Here is an 18,021-nt window from a genome sequence, read left to right on the forward strand (position 1 = left end):
AGATGTATACACCAGAATGCCTGGATCTTCCTTTCTCCCCCTTATTTAATGCCATGAAGGGTGTATGAATGTTGAGCACTCGCACTGCCCACAGGCATAACACGGCACTTATCCAAGCTAAACACCATTTGCCAGTCATGTGCCCAATCTCCCAACACATTAAGATGTAGTTTTGTGGAGCCGTGACTATACAGGTTGATGGAATGTTGTACATGTGGTGTATGTGGGTTATCAGAAGGTGTTTGATAATGTGGCTCACCAGGTGTTTGATAATGTGGCTCACCAGGTGTTTGATAATGTGGCTCACAGGAAGCTGTAGCCGTTTGGTATACGATGACATGTAGCCGCCTGGGTAGAAAGTGGATAATGTGTTTAGTTTTCTCCATTTGTGTTCACAGATCCGAACTCTACAATCACTGAGTTCTTGACAAAGTGTGACGATTACCAGCTGTTCCGGTTCACGAAATTCTACCGGGTCAGACTGGAACAGGCGATTGAAGGAGGGGTGGACGGAGTCAGCTTGTTGTTAACATACGAGAGGCATTTCAGTGGACAAGAACATCGGGTAAGTGGGAGGGACACAGAATGAGTCTGGATTATCCAAACATCACAGAACTGACAGGATATCAGATCTTAGAATCACAGAATGTTACCGAAGAGAAACTTGTCAAATAGGAACTAAATAGATAAAACTGAAAATATTGTGAATCTGAAACAATGATATGAAGAGGTGAAAATACCCAGCGGATCCGTCAGTATCTGTACAAAGGACCGGGGAACGGTTCGGGTATAATTCATTGTGGACTGAAAACAAAGGGAACAGTTTTAGTGGGACTGGGAAAAGGAGAGGCCAGAGGCAACAGACAGGAATTACAGGGAACGTCGTGAGTTTACTGACCTGGAAACTACTTAAAGTAAATGAAGGAAATGAGACATGACAAAAATCATCTGTGGAGTAAATGAGAGGCTTTTCAAGAACAAAAACACAATGGTTAAAATGTCTGAGACACGAACAGGAAAACTAACCCCCCAAAGAATGAGGATTGAAAACCCGACGCTGTGCAGGTTTTTCCTCCCCCTGCATCACCGGGAGTCAATTCGAACTTTGACAGAGACTCAATACTGGCGGTAGAACCTGTCCTGGAGCGTCACTCCCCGGGACAGCACTTCAGGAAATTACAGCAAGCAGCCTGTACTGTTCTGTCAGTTACCTGTAATGGAACAGAACTAAATGGAAATGATAATCGGGCAGGGTGTATAATGGACGGTCGACCTGCTACCAACTTTCCCAGTCGATAATCTAGGACATTTACTCTCATCCCAACCTCCTGCTCACTGCCCATTACTGTTAATATCCCACCTAGTCTAATCCCAACCTCCTGCTCATTACCAATTACTGTTAATATCTGACCTAGTCTAATCCCAACCTCCTGCTCACTGCCCATTACTGTTAATATCCCACCTAGTCTAATCCCAACCTCCTACTCACTGCCCATTACTGTTAATATCCCACCTAGTCTAATCCCAACCTCCTGCTCACTGCCCATTACTGTTAATATCCCACCTAGTCTAATCCCAACCTCCTACTCACTGCCCATTACTGTTAATATCCCACCTAGTCTAATCCCAACCTCCTGCTCACTGCCCATTACTGTTAATATCCCACCTAGTCTAATCCCAACCTCCTGCTCACTGCCCATTACTGTTAATATCCCACCTAGTCTAATCCCAACCTCCTGCTCACTGCCCATTACTGTTAATATCCCACCTAGTCTAATCCCAACCTCCTGCTCACTACCCATTACTGTTAATATCCCACCTAGTCTAATCCCAACCTCCTGCTCACTGCCCATTACTGTTAATATCCCACCTAGTCTAATCCCAACCTCCTGCTCACTTCCCATTACTGTTAATATCCCACCTAGTCTAATCCCAACCTCCTGCTCACTGCCCATTACTGTTAATATCCCACCTAGTCTAATCCCAACCTCCTGCTCACTTCCCATTACTGTTAATATCCCACCTAGTCTAATCCCAACCTCCTGCTCACTGCCCATTACTGTTAATATCCCACCTAGTCTAATCCCAACCTCCTGCTCACTACCCATTACTGTTAATATCCCACCTAGTCTAATCCCAACCTCCTGCTCACTGCCCATTACTGTTAATATCCCACCTAGTCTAATCCCAACCTCCTGCTCACTGCCCATTACTGTTAATATCCCACCTAGTCTAATCCCAACCTCCTGCTCACTTCCCATTACTGTTAATATCCCACCTAGTCTAATCCCAACCTCCTGCTCACTGCCCATTACTGTTAATATCCCACCTAGTCTAATCCCAACCTCCTGCTCACTTCCCATTACTGTTAATATCCCACCTAGTCTAATCCCAACCTCCTGCTCACTGCCCATTACTGTTAATATCCCACCTAGTCTAATCCCAACCTCCTGCTCACTACCCATTACCGTTAATATCCCACCTAGTCTAATCCCAACCTCCTGCTCACTGCCCATTACTGTTAATATCCCACCTAGTCTAATCCCAACCTCCTGCTCACTGCCCATTACTGTTAATATCCCACCTAGTCGAATCCCAACCTCCTACTCACTGCCCATTACTGTTAATATCTCACCTAGTCTAATCCCAACCCCCTGCTCACTGCCCATTACTGTTAATAACCCACCTAGTCTAATCCCAACCTCCTGCTCACTGCCCATTACTGTTAATATCCCACCGAGTCTAATCCCAACCTCCTGCTCACTCCCCATTACTGTTAATATCCCACCTAGTCTAATCCCAACCTCCTGCTCACTACCCATTACTGTTAATATCCCACCTAGTCTAATCCCAACCTCCTGCTCACTGCCCATTACTGTTAATATCCCACCTAGTCTAATCCCAACCTCCTGCTCACTGCCCATTACTGTTAATATCTCACCTAGTCTAATCCCAACCTCCTGCTCACTGCCCATTACTGTTAATATCCCACCTAGTCTAATCCCAACCTCCTGCTCACTGCCCATTACTGTTAATATCCCACCTAGTCTAATCCCAACCTCCTGCTCACTGCCCATTACTGTTAATATCCCACCTAGTCTAATCCCAACCTCCTGCTCACTGCCCATTACTGTTAATATCCCACCTAGTCTAATCCCAACCTCCTGCTCACTGCCCATTACTGTTAATATCCCACCTAGTCTAATCCCAACCTCCTGCTCACTGCCCATTACTGTTAATATACCACCTAGTCTAATCCCAACCTCCTGCTCACTGCCCATTACTGTTAATATCCCACCTAGTCTAATCCCAACCTCCTGCTCACTACCCATTACTGTTAATATCCCACCAATCTAATCCCAACCTCCTGCTCACTGCCCATTACTGTTAATATCCCACCTAGTCTAATCCCAACCTCCTGCTCACTGCCCATTACCGTTAATACCCCACCTAGGCGAATCCCAACCTCCTGCTCACTGCCCATTACTGTTAATATCCCACCTAGTCCAATCCAAACCTCCTGCTCACTACCCATTACCGTTAATATCCCACCTAGTCTAATCCCAACCTCCTGCTCACTGCCCATTAGTGTTAATATCCCACCTAGTCTAATCCCAACCTCCTGCTCACTGCCCATTACTGTTAATACCCCACCTAGGCGAATCCCAACCTCCTGCTCACTGCCCATTACTGTTAATATCCCACCTAGTCTAATCCAAACCTCCTGCTCACTACCCATTACCGTTAATATCCCACCTAGTCTAATCCCAACCTCCTGCTCACTGCCCATTAGTGTTAATATCCCACCTAGTCTAATCCCAACCTCCTGCTCACTGCCCATTACTGTTAATACCCCACCTAGGCGAATCCCAACCTCCTGCTCACTGCCCATTACTGTTAATATCCCACCTAGTCTAATCCAAACCTCCTGCTCACTACCCATTACCGTTAATATCCCACCTAGTCTAATCCCAACCTCCTGCTCACTGCCCATTAGTGTTAATATCCCACCTAGTCTAATCCCAACCTCCTGCTCACTGCCCAGTACTGTTAATATCCCACCTAGTCTAATCCCAACCTCCTGCTCAGTGCCAATTACCGTTAATATCCCACCTAGTCAAATCCCAACCTCCTGCTCACTGCCCATTACTGTTAATATCCCACCAATCTAATCCCAATCTCCTGCTCACTGCCCATTACTGTTAATATCCCACCTAGTCTAATCCCAACCTCCTGCTCACTGCCCATTACTGTTAATATCCCACCTAGTCTAATCCCAACCTCCTGCTCACTACCCATTACTGTTAATATCCCACCTAGTCTAATCCCAACCTCCTGCTCACTGCCCATTACCGTTAATATCCCACCTAGTCTAATCCCAACCTCCTGCTCACTGCCCATTACTATTAATATCCCACCTAGTCTAATCCCAACCTCCTGCTCACTGCCCATTACTGTTAATATCCCACCTAGTCTAATCCCAACCTCCTGCTCACTGCCCATTACCGTTAATATCCCACGTAGTCTAATCCCAACCTCCTGCTCACTGCCCATTACTGTTAATATCCCACCTAGTCTAATCCCAACCTCCTGCTCACTACCCATTACTGTTAATATCCCACCGAGTCTAATCCCAACCTCCTGCTCACTGCCCATTACTGTTAATATCCCACCTAGTCTAATCCCAACCTCCTGCTCACTGCCCATTACCGTTAATATCCCACCTAGTCTAATCCCAACCTCCTGCTCACTGCCCATTACTGTTAATATCCCACCAATCTAATCCCAACCTCCTGCTCACTGCCCATTACTGTTAATATCCACCTAGTCTAATCCCAACCTCCTGCTCACTGCCCATTACTGTTAATATCCCACCAATCTAATCCCAACCTCCTGCTCACTGCCCATTACCGTTAATATCCCACCTAGTCTAATCCCAACCTCCTGCTCACTGCCCATTACCGTTAATATCCCACCTAGTCTAATCCCAACCTCCTGCTCACTGCCCATTACTGTTAATATCCCCCCTAGTCTAATCCCAACCTCCTGCTCACTGCCCATTACTGTTAATATCCCACCTAGTCTAATCCCAACCTCCTGCTCACTGCCCATTACTGTTAATATCCCACCTAGTCTAATCCCAACCTCCTGCTCACTGCCCATTACTGTTAATATCCCACCTAGTCTAATCCCAACCTCCTGCTCACTGCCCATTACTGTTAATATCCCACCTAGTCTAATCCCAACCTCCTGCTCACTGCCCATTACTGTTAATATCCCCCCTAGTCTAATCCCAACCTCCTGCTCACTGCCCATTACCGTTAACATCCCACCTAGTCTAATCCCAACCTCCTGCTCACTGCCCATTACTGTTAATATCCCACCTAGTCTAATCCCAACCTCCTGCTCACTGCCCATTACTGTTAATATCCCACCTAGTCTAATCCCAACCTCCTGCTCACTGCCCATTACTGTTAATATCCCCCCTAGTCTAATCCCAACCTCCTGCTCACTGCCCATTACCGTTAATATCCCACCTGGTATAATCCCAACCTCCTGCTCACTGCCCATTACTGTTAATATCCCACCTAGTCTAATCCCAACCTCCTGCTCACTGCCCATTACTGTTAATATCCCACCTAGTCTAATCCCAACCTCCTGCTCACTGCCCATTACTGTTAATATCCCACCTAGTCTAATCCCAACCTCCTGCTCACTGCCCATTACTGTTAATATCCCACCTAGTCTAATCCCAACCTCCTGCTCACTGCCCATTACTGTTAATATCCCACCTAGTCTAATCCCAACCTCCTGCTCACTGCCCATTACTGTTAATATCCCACCTAGTCTAATCCCAACCTCCTGCTCACTGCCCATTACTGTTAATATCCCACCAATCTAATCCCAACCTCCTGCACACTGCCCATTACCGTTAATATCCCACCTAGTCTAATCCCAACCTCCTGCTCACTGCCCATTACTGTTAATATCCCCCCTAGTCTAATCCCAACCTCCTGCTCACTGCCCATTACTGTTAATATCCCACCTAGTCTAATCCCAACCTCCTGCTCACTGCCCATTACTGTTAATATCCCACCTAGTCTAATCCCAACCTCCTGCTCACTGCCCATTACTGTTAATATCCCACCTAGTCTAATCCCAACCTCCTGCTCACTGCCCATTACTGTTAATATCCCACCTAGTCTAATCCCAACCTCCTGCTCACTGCCCATTACTGTTAATATCCCACCTAGTCTAATCCCAACCTCCTGCTCACTGCCCATTACTGTTAATATCCCACCGAGTCTAATCCCAACCTCCTGCTCACTGCCCATTACTGTTAATATCCCACGTAGTCTAATCCCAACCTCCTGCTCACTGCCCATTACTGTTAATATCCCACGTAGTCTAATCCCAAGCTCCTGCTCACTGCCCATTACTGTTAATATCCCACCTAGTCTAATCCCAACCTCCTGCTCACTGCCCATTACTGTTAATATCCCACCTAGTCTAATCCCAACCTCCTGCTCCCTGCCCATTACTGTTAATATCCCACCTAGTCTAATCCCAACCTCCTGCTCACTGCCCATTACTGTTAATATCCCACCGAGTCGAATCCCAACCTCCTGCTCACTGCCCAGTACTGTTAATATCCCACCTAGTCTAATCCCAACCTCCTGCTCAATGCCAATTACTGTTAATATCCCACCTAGTCTAATCCCAACCTCCTGCTCACTACCCATTACTGTTAATATCCCACCTAGTCTAATCCCAACCTCCTGCTCACTGCCCAGTACTGTTAATATCCCACCTAGTCTAATCCCAACCTCCTGCTCACTGCCCATTACTGTTAATATCTCACCTAGTCTAATCCCAACCTCCTGCTCACTACCCATTACTGTTAATATCCCACCTAGTCTAATCCCAACCTCCTGCTCACTGCCCAGTACTGTTAATATCCCACCTAGTCTAATCCCAACCTCCTGCTCACTGCCCATTACTGTTAATATCCCACCTAGTCTAATCCCAACCTCCTGCTCACTGCCCATTACTGTTAATATCCCACCTAGTCTAATCCCAACCTCCTGCTCACTGCCCAGTACTGTTAATATCCCACCTAGTCTAATCCCAACCTCCTGCTCACTGCCCATTACTGTTAATATCCCACCTAGTCTAATCCCAACCTCCTGCTCACTGCCCATTACCGTTAATATCCCACCTAGTCTAATCCCAACCTCCTGCTCAATGCCAATTACTGTTAATATCCCACCTCGTCTAATCCCAACCTCCTGCTCAATGCCAATTACTGTTAATATCCCACCTAGTCTAATCCCAACCTCCTGCTCACTACCCATTACTGTTAATATCCCACCTAGTCTAATCCCAACCTCCTGCTCACTACCCATTACCGTTAATATCCCACCTAGTCTAATCCCAACCTCCTGCTCACTGCCCATTACTGTTAATATCCCACCTAGGCGAATCCCAACCTCCTGCTCACTCCCCATTACTGTTAATATCCCACCTAGTCTAATCCCAACCCCCTGCTCACTGCCCATTACTGTTAATATCCCACCTAGTCTAATCCCAACCTCCTGCTCACTCCCCATTACTGTTAATATCCCACCTAGTCTAATCCCAACCTCCTGCTCACTACCCATTACTGTTAATATCCCACCTAGTCTAATCCCAACCTCCTGCTCACTACCCATTACTGTTAATATCCCACCTAGTCTAATCCCAACCCCCTGCTCACTGCCCATTACTGTTAATATCCCACCTAGTCTCATCCCAACCTCCTGCTCACTACCCATTACTGTTAATATCCCACCTAGTCTAATCCCAACCTCCTGCTCACTGCCCATTACCGTTAATATCCCACCTAGTCTAATCCCAACCTCCTGCTCACTACCCATTACCGTTAATATCCCACCGAGTCTAATCCCAACCTCCTGCTCACTGCCCATTACTGTTAATATCTCACCTAGTCTAATCCCAACCTCCTGCTCACTACCCATTACTGTTAATATCCCACCAGGTCTAATCCCAACCTCCTGCTCACTGCCCATTACCGTTAATATCCCACCTAGTCTAATCCCAACCTCCTGCTCACTGCCGATTACTGTTAATATCCCACCTAGTCTAATCCCAACCTCCTGCTCACTGCCCATTACAGTTAATATCCCACCTAGTCTAATCCCAACCTCCTGCTCACTACCCATTACTGTTAATATCCCACCTAGTCTAATCCCAACCTCCTGCTCACTGCCCATTACTGTTAATATCCCACCTAGTCTAATCCCAACCTCCTGCTCACTACCCATTACTGTTAATATCCCACCTAGTCTAATCCCAACCTCCTGCTCACTGCCCATTACCGTTAATATCCCACCTAGTCTAATCCCAACCTCCTGCTCACTACCCATTACCGTTAATATCCCACCGAGTCTAATCCCAACCTCCTGCTCACTGCCCATTACTGTTAATATCCCACCTAGTCTAATCCCAACCTCCTGCTCACTACCATTACTGTTAATATCCCACCTAGTCTAATCCCAACCTCCTGCTCACTGCCCATTACTGTTAATATCCCACCTAGTCTAATCCCAACCTCCTGCTCACTGCCCATTACTGTTAATATCCCACCTAGTCTAATCCCAACCTCCTGCTCACTACCCATTACTGTTAATATCCCACCTAGTCTAATCCCAACCTCCTGTTGACCGCATTAGGTTAGCATCCCAATTAGTCCAGGTGCAATCTTCTGTTCACTCCCCATTCTCCAGCATTAATTTCTATCCATGCAGCAAATGAAATAGATTTTATTTTTTTAAAAAGTTCCACTTGCTTCTAACATAGCTTGTGGGATTGAATTCTGCTTTGTAACCACCTCATGTGTAATTCAGTTTATTAACCTTCACACCGAATTCTTCTAAATAGCCTAAATATGTGCCCTCTGGGCAATCAGTGGAAACTATCAGTAACTATTTATTGGATCATAACTCTACAGAATCTGAAGAGTTGCAGCAAACCCTCACTTAATCTGCTCACCTCTAGTGGATTGAGTCCAACGTTCTCAAATCGCACTCTCTCATGGTAACTCCACATCCCTGCTAACATCTTAGTGTAATTGCACGCTGCTTTTCCACTGCTTTTACATCCTAAACATGGAGTGCACAAACCTGTGCACAACTGGGTAAATTACCTGCCCCTGTGCTCCTGGTGTGGGACGTCACTCCCCAGGGGGGAACATGAGGAAATTGAGATTTCTCAGTCTGTAATTACCTGCCCCTGTACTCTTGGTGTGGGACGTCACTCCCCAGGGGGAACATGAGGAAATTGAGATTTCTCAGTCTGTAATTACCTGCCCCTGTGCTCTTGGTGTGGGACGTCACTCCCCAGGGGGGAACATGAGGAAATTGAGATTTCTCAGTCTGTAATTACCGGCCCCTGTGCCCTCGGTGTGGGACGTCACTCCCCAGGGGGAACATGAGGAAATTGAGATTTCTCAGTCTGTAATTACCGGCCCCTGTGCTCTTGGTGTGGGACGTCACTCCCCAGGGGGAACATGAGGAATTTGAGATTTCTCAGTCTGTAATTACCTGCCCCTGTGCTCTTGGTGTGGGACGTCACTCCCCAGGGGGAACATGGGGAAATTGAGATTACTCAGTCTGTAATTACCTGCCCCTGTGCTCTTGGTGTGGGACGTCACTCCCCAGGGGGAACATGAGGAAATTGAGATTACTCAGTCTGTAATTACCTGCCCCTGTGCTCTTGGTGTGGGACGTCACTCCCCAGGGGGAACATGAGGAAATTGAGATTTCTCAGTCTGTAATTACCTGCCCCTGTACCCTCGGTGTGGGACGTCACTCCCCAGGGGGAACATGAGGAAATTGAGATTTCTCAGTCTGTAATTACCTGCCCCTGTGCTCTTGGTGTGGGACGTCACTCCCCAGGGGGGAACATGGGGAAATTGAGATTTCTCAGTCTGTAATTACCTGCCCCTGTGCTCTTGGTGTGGAGCGTCACTCCCCAGGGGGAACATGGGGAAATTGAGATTTCTGAGTCTGTAATTACCGGCCCCTGTGCTCTTGGTGTGGGACGTCACTCCCCAGGGGGAACATGAGGAAATTGAGATTACTCAGTCTGTAATTACCGGCCCCTGTGCCCTCGGTGTGGGACGTCACTCCCCAGGGGGAACATGAGGAAATTGAGATTTCTCAGTCTGTAATTACCTGCCCCTGTGCTCTTGGTGTGGGACGTCACTCCCCAGGGGGAACATGGGGAAATTGAGATTACTCAGTCTGTAATTACCTGCCCCTGTGCTCTTGGTGTGGGACGTCACTCCCCAGGGGGAACATGGGGAAATTGAGATTACTCAGTCTGTAATTACCTGCCCCTGTGCTCTTGGTGTGGGACGTCACTCCCCTGGGGGGAACATGAGGAAATTGAGATTACTCAGTCTGTAATTACCTGCCCCTGCGCTCTTGGTGTGGGACGTCACTCCCCTGGGGGGAACATGAGGAAATTGAGATTACTCAGTCTGTAATTACCTGCCCCTGCGCTCTTGGTGTGGGACGTCACTCCCCTGGGGGGAACATGAGGAAATTGAGATTACTCAGTCTGTAATTACCTGCCCCTGTGCTCTTGGTGTGGGACGTCACTCCCCAGGGGGAACATGAGGAAATTGAGATTTCTCAGTCTGTAATTACCTGCCCCTGTGCTCTTGGTGTGGGATGTCACTCCCCAGGGGGGAACATGAGGATATTGAGATTTCTCAGTCTGTAATTACCGGCCCCTGTGCTCTTGGTGTGGGACGTCACTCCCCAGGGGGAACATGAGGAAATAGAGATTTCTCAGTCTGTAATTACCTGCCCCTGTGCTCTTGGTGTGGGACGTCACTCCCCAGGGGGAACATGAGGAAATTGAGATTACTCAGTCTGTAATTACCGGCCCCTGTGCTCTCGGTGTGGGACGTCACTCCCCAGGGGGAACATGAGGAAATAGAGATTTCTCAGTCTGTAATTACCTGCCCCTGTGCTCTTGGTGTGGGACGTCACTCCCCAGGGGGGAACATGAGGAAATTGAGATTACTCGGTCTGTAATTACCTGCCGCTGTGCTCTTGGTGTGGGACGTCACTCCCCAGGGGGGAACATGAGGAAATTGAGATTACTCAGTCTGTAATTACCTGCCCCTGTGCTCTTGGTGTGGGACGTCACTCCCCAGGGGGGAACATGAGGAAATTGAGATTACTCAGTCTGTAATTACCTGCCCCTGTGCTCTTGGTGTGGGACGTCACTCCCCAGGGGGAACATGAGGAAATTGAGATTTCTCAGTCTGTAATTACCTGCCCCTGTGCTCTTGGTGTGGGACGTCACTCCCCAGGGGGGAACATGAGGCAATTGAGATTACTCAGTCTGTAATTACCTGCCCCTGTGCTCTCGGTGTGGGACGTCACTCCCCAGGGGGGAACATGAGGAAATTGAGATTTCTCAGTCTGTAATTACCTGCTCCTGTGCTCTTGGTGTGGGACGTCACTCCCCAGGGGGAACATGAGGAAATTGAGATTACTCAGTCTGTAATTACCAGCCCCTGTGCTCTTGGTGTGTGACGTCACTCCCCAGGGGGAACATGAGGAAATTGAGATTACTCAGTCTGTAATTACCTGCCCCTGTGCTCTTGGTGTTGGACGTCACTCCCCAGGGGGAACATGAGGAAATTGAGATTTCTCAGTCTGTAATTACCTGCCCCTGTGCTCTTGGTGTGGGACGTCACTCCCCAGGGGGGAACATGAGGAAATTGAGGTTACTCAGTCTGTAATTACCAGCCCCTGTGCTCTAGGTGTGGGACGTCACTCCCCAGGGGGAACATGAGGAAATTGAGATTACTCAGTCTGTAATTACCTGCCCCTGTGCTCTTGGTGTGGGACGTCACTCCCCAGGGGGGAACATGAGGAAATTGAGATTTCTCAGTCTGTAATTACCTGCCCCTGTGCTCTTGGTGTGGGACGTCACTCCCCAGGGGGGAACATGAGGAAATTGAGATTACTCAGTCTGTAATTACCTTCCCCTGTGCTCTCAGTGTGGGACGTTACTCCCCAGGGGGAACATGAGGAAATTGAGATTTCTCAGTCTGTAATTACCAGCCCCTGGGCTCTTGGTGTGGGACGTCACTCCCCAGGGGGAACATGAGGAAATTGAGATTTCTCAGTCTGTAATTACCTGCCCCTGTGCTCTTGGTGTGGGACGTCACTCCCCAGGGGGAACATGAGGAAATTGAGATTTCTCAGTCTGTAATTACCAGCCCCTGTGCTCTCGGTGTGGGACGTCACTCCCCAGGGGGAACATGAGGAAATTGAGATTTCTCAGTCTGTAATTACCAGCCCCTGTGCTCTTGGTGTGGGACGTCACTCCCCGGGGGGGAACATGAGGAAATTGAGATTTCTTAGCCTGTAATTACCTGCCCCTGTGCTCTTGGTGTGGGACGTCACTCCCCAGGGGGGAACATGGGGAAATAGAGATTTCTCAGTCTGTAATTACCTGCCCCTGTGCTCTTGGTGTGGGACGTCACTCCTCAGGGGGAACATGAGGAAATTGAGATTACTCAGTCTGTAATTACCAGCCCCTGTGCTCTCGGTGTGGGACGTCACTCCCCAGGGGGAACATGAGGAAATTGAGATTTCTCAGTCTGTAATTACCTGCCCCTGTGCACTTGGTGTGGGTCGTCACTCCCCAGGGGGAACATGAGGAAATTGAGATTACTCAGTCTGTAATTACCGGCCCCTGTGCTCTCGGTGTGGGACGTCACTCCCCAGGGGGAACATGAGGAAATTGAGATTGCTCAGTCTGTAATTACCTGCCCCTGTGCTCTTGGTGTGGGACATCACTCCTCAGGGGGGAACATGAGGAAATTGAGATTTCTCAGTCTGTAATTACCTGCCCCTGTGCTCTTGGTGTGGGATGTCACTCCCCAGGGGGGGAACATGAGGAAATTGAGATTACTCAGTCTGTAATTACCTGCCCCTGTGCTCTTGGTGTGGGACGTCACTCCCCAGGGGGAACATGAGGAAATTGAGATTACTCAGTCTGTAATTACCTGCCCCTGTGCTCCTGGTGTGGGACGTCACTCCCCAGGGGGGAACATGAGGAAATTGAGATTTCTCAGTCTGTAATTACCAGCCCCTGTGCTCTTGGTGTGGGACGTCACTCCCCAGGGGGAACATGAGGAAATTGAGATTTCTCAGTCTGTAATTACCTGCCCCTGTGCTCTTGGTGTGTGACGTCACTCCCCAGGGGGAACATGGGGAAATTGAGATTTCTCAGTCTGTAATTACCTGCCCCTGTGCTCATGGTGTGGGACGTCACTCCCCAGGGGGAACATGGGGAAATTGAGATTACTCAGTCTGTAATTACCTGCCCCTGTGCTCGTGGTGTGGGACGTCACTCCCCAGGGGGGAACATGAGGAAATTGAGATTTCTCAGTCTGTAATTACCTGCCCCTGTGCTCTTGGTGTGGGACGTCACTCCCCAGGGGGGAACATGAGGAAATTGAGATTTCTCAGTCTAATTACCTGCCCCTGTGCTCTTGGTGTGGGACGTCACTCCCCAGGGTGAACATGAGGAAATTGAGATTTCTCAGTCTGTAATTACCGGCCCCTGTGCCCTCGGTGTGGGACGTCACTCCCCAGGGGGGAACATGAGGAAATTGGGATTTCTCAGTCTGTAATTACCTGCCCCTGTGCTCTTGGTGTGGGACGTCACTCCCCAGGGGGAACATGGGGAAATTGAGATTTCTCAGTCTGTAATTACCTGCCCCTGTGCTCTTGGTGTGGGACGTCACTCCCCAGGGGGAACATGAGGAAATTGAGATTTCTCAGTCTGTAATTACCAGCCCCTGTGCTCTTGGTGTGGGACGTCACTCCCCAGGGTGAACATGAGGAAATTGAGATTACTCAGTCTGTAATTACCTGCCCCTGTGCTCTCGGTGTGGGACGTCACTCCCCAGGGGGGAACATGAGGAAATTGAGATTTCTTAGTCTGTAATTACCTGCCCCTGTGCTCTTGGTGTGGGATGTCACTCCCCAGGGGGAACATGAAATTGAGATTACTCAGTCTGTAATTACCTGCCCCTGTGCTCTTGGTGTGGGACGTCACTCCCCAGGGGGGGAACAGGAAGAAATTGAGATTACTCAGTCTGTAATTACCTGCCCCTGTGCTCTTGGTGTGGGACGTCACTCCCCAGGGAGGAACATGAGGAAATTGAGATTTCTCAGTCTGTAATTACCAGCCCCTGTGCTCTTGGTGTGGGACGTCACTCCCCAGGGGGGACCATGAGGAAATTGAGATTTCTCAGTCTGTAATTACCGGCCCCTGTGCTCTTGGTGTGGGACGTCACTCCCCAGGGTGAACATGAGGAAATTGAGATTTCTCAATCTGTAATTACCTGCCCCTGTGCTCATGGTGTGGGACGTCACTCCCCAGGGGGAACATGGGGAAATTGAGATTACTCAGTCTGTAATTACCTGCCCCTGTGCTCGTGGTGTGGGACGTCACTCCCCAGGGGGGAACATGAGGAAATTGAGATTTCTCAGTCTGTAATTACCTGCCCCTGTGCTCTTGGTGTGGGACGTCACTCCCCAGGGGGAACATGGGGAAATTGAGATTACTCAGTCTGTAATTACCTGCCCCTGTGCTCTTGGTGTGGGACGTCACTCCCCAGGGGGAACATGGGGAAATTGAGATTACTCAGTCTGTAATTACCTGCCCCTGTGCTCTTGGTGTGGGACGTCACTCCCCAGGGGGAACATGGGGAAATAGAGATTTCTCAGTCTGTAATTACCTGCCCCTGTGCTCTTGGTGTGGGACGTCACTCCCCAGGGGGGAACATGAGGAAATTGAGATTACTCAGTCTGTAATTACCAGCCCCTGTGCTCTTGGTGTGGGACGTCACTCCCCAGGGGGGAACATGAGGAAATTGAGATTTCTCAGTCTGTAATTACCTGCCCCTGTGCTCTTGGTGTGGGACGTCACTCCCCAGGGGGAACATGGGGAAATTGAGATTTCTCAGTCTGTAATTACCTGCCCCTGTGCTCTTGGTGTGGGACGTCACTCCCCAGGGGGGAACATGAGGAAATTGAGATTTCTCAGTCTGTAATTACCTGCCCCTGTGCTCTTGGTGTGGGACGTCACTCCCCAGGGGGAACATGGGGAAATTGAGATTTCTCAGTCTGTAATTACCTGCCCCTGTGCTCTTGGTGTGGGACGTCACTCCCCAGGGGGGAACATGGGGAAATTGAGATTTCTCAGTCTAATTACCTGCCCCTGTGCTCTTGGTGTGGGACGTCACTCCCCAGGGGGAACATGAGGAAATTGAGATTTCTCAGTCTGTAATTACCGGCCCCTGTGCTCTTGGTGTGGGACGTCACTCCCAAGGGGGAACATGAGGAAATTGAGATTACTCAGTCTGTAATTACCGGCCCCTGTGCTCTTGGTGTGGGACGTCACTCCCCAGAGGGAACATGAGGAAATTGAGATTACTCAGTCTGTAATTACCTGCCCCTGTGCTCTTGGTGTGGGACGTCACTCCCCAGGGGGAACATGGGGAAATTGAGATTACTCAGTCTGTAATTACCTGCCCCTGTGCTCTTGGTGTGGGACGTCACTCCCCAGGGGGGAACATGAGGAAATTGAGATTTCTCAGTCTGTAATTACCTGCCCCTGTGCCCTCGGTGTGGGACGCCACTCCCCAGGGTGAACATGAGGAAATTGAGATTTCTCAGTCTGTAATTACCTGCCCCTGTGCTCTTGGTGTGGGACGTCACTCCCCAGGGGGGAACATGAGGAAATTGAGATTTCTCAGTCTGTAATTACCTGCCCCTGTGCTCCTGGTGTGGGACGTCACTCCCCAGGGGGGAACATGAGGAAATTGAGATTTCTCAGTCTGTAATTACCTGCCCCTGTGCTCTTGGTGTGGGACGTCACTCCCCAGGGGGGAACATGAGGAAATTGAGATTTCTCAGTCTGTAATTACCTGCCCCTGTGCTCTTGGTGTGGGACGTCACTCCCCAGGGGGAACATGAGGAAATTGAGATTTCTCAGTCTGTAATTACCTGCCCCTGTGCTCTTGGTGTGGGACGTCACTCCCCAGGGGGGAACATGAGGAAATTGAGATTTCTCAGTCTAATTACCTGCCCCTGTGCTCTTGGTGTGGGACGTCACTCCCCAGGGGGAACATGAGGAAATTGAGATTTCTCAGTCTGTAATTACCTGCCCCTGTGCACTTGGTGTGGGTCGTCACTCCCCAGGGGGAACATGAGGAAATTGAGATTACTCAGTCTGTAATTACCGGCCCCTGTGCTCTCGGTGTGGGACGTCACTCCCCAGGGGGAACATGAGGAAATTGAGATTGCTCAGTCTGTAATTACCTGCCCCTGTGCTCTTGGTGTGGGACATCACTCCCCAGGGGGGAACATGAGGAAATTGAGATTTCTCAGTCTGTAATTACCTGCCCCTGTGCTCTTGGTGTGGGATGTCACTCCCCAGGGGGGGAACATGAGGAAATTGAGATTACTCAGTCTGTAATTACCTGCCCCTGTGCTCTTGGTGTGGGACGTCACTCCCCAGGGGGAACATGAGGAAATTGAGATTACTCAGTCTGTAATTACCTGCCCCTGTGCTCCTGGTGTGGGACGTCACTCCCCAGGGGGGAACATGAGGAAATTGAGATTTCTCAGTCTGTAATTACCAGCCCCTGTGCTCTTGGTGTGGGACGTCACTCCCCAGGGGGAACATGAGGAAATTGAGATTTCTCAGTCTGTAATTACCTGCCCCTGTGCTCTTGGTGTGTGACGTCACTCCCCAGGGGGAACATGGGGAAATTGAGATTTCTCAGTCTGTAATTACCTGCCCCTGTGCTCATGGTGTGGGACGTCACTCCCCAGGGGGAACATGGGGAAATTGAGATTACTCAGTCTGTAATTACCTGCCCCTGTGCTCGTGGTGTGGGACGTCACTCCCCAGGGGGAACATGAGGAAATTGAGATTACTCAGTCTGTAATTACCGGCCCCTGTGCTCTCGGTGTGGGACGTCACTCCCCAGGGGGAACATGAGGAAATTGAGATTGCTCAGTCTGTAATTACCTGCCCCTGTGCTCTTGGTGTGGGACATCACTCCCCAGGGGGGAACATGAGGAAATTGAGATTTCTCAGTCTGTAATTACCTGCCCCTGTGCTCTTGGTGTGGGATGTCACTCCCCAGGGGGGGAACATGAGGAAATTGAGATTACTCAGTCTGTAATTACCTGCCCCTGTGCTCTTGGTGTGGGACGTCACTCCCCAGGGGGAACATGAGGAAATTGAGATTACTCAGTCTGTAATTACCTGCCCCTGTGCTCCTGGTGTGGGACGTCACTCCCCAGGGGGGAACATGAGGAAATTGAGATTTCTCAGTCTGTAATTACCAGCCCCTGTGCTCTTGGTGTGGGACGTCACTCCCCAGGGGGAACATGAGGAAATTGAGATTTCTCAGTCTGTAATTACCTGCCCCTGTGCTCTTGGTGTGTGACGTCACTCCCCAGGGGGAACATGGGGAAATTGAGATTTCTCAGTCTGTAATTACCTGCCCCTGTGCTCATGGTGTGGGACGTCACTCCCCAGGGGGAACATGGGGAAATTGAGATTACTCAGTCTGTAATTACCTGCCCCTGTGCTCGTGGTGTGGGACGTCACTCCCCAGGGGGGAACATGAGGAAATTGAGATTTCTCAGTCTGTAATTACCTGCCCCTGTGCTCTTGGTGTGGGACGTCACTCCCCAGGGGGGAACATGAGGAAATTGAGATTTCTCAGTCTAATTACCTGCCCCTGTGCTCTTGGTGTGGGACGTCACTCCCCAGGGTGAACATGAGGAAATTGAGATTTCTCAGTCTGTAATTACCGGCCCCTGTGCCCTCGGTGTGGGACGTCACTCCCCAGGGGGGAACATGAGGAAATTGGGATTTCTCAGTCTGTAATTACCTGCCCCT

At 49.5% G+C, this 18,021-nt stretch overlaps 1 protein-coding gene across 1 annotated transcript in view; it reads left to right on the forward strand.

Annotated features, from left to right (window-relative positions):
• Positions 1-18,021, forward strand: part of LOC147082213 (NACHT, LRR and PYD domains-containing protein 3-like) — a 278,082-nt gene that overhangs the window by 133,366 nt on the left and 126,695 nt on the right. The window contains exon 4 of the mRNA XM_085980396.1: positions 399-565. Within this exon, the coding sequence (XP_085836522.1) occupies positions 399-565 (167 nt within the window). The remainder of the gene's footprint in view (positions 1-398; positions 566-18,021) is intronic.

Source organism: Somniosus microcephalus, unplaced genomic scaffold (assembly GCF_052327205.1).
Source record: "Somniosus microcephalus isolate GS21.2 unplaced genomic scaffold, FLI_Smic_1.0 scaffold143, whole genome shotgun sequence".
NCBI classification, from domain to species: Eukaryota; Metazoa; Chordata; class Chondrichthyes; order Squaliformes; family Somniosidae; genus Somniosus; species Somniosus microcephalus.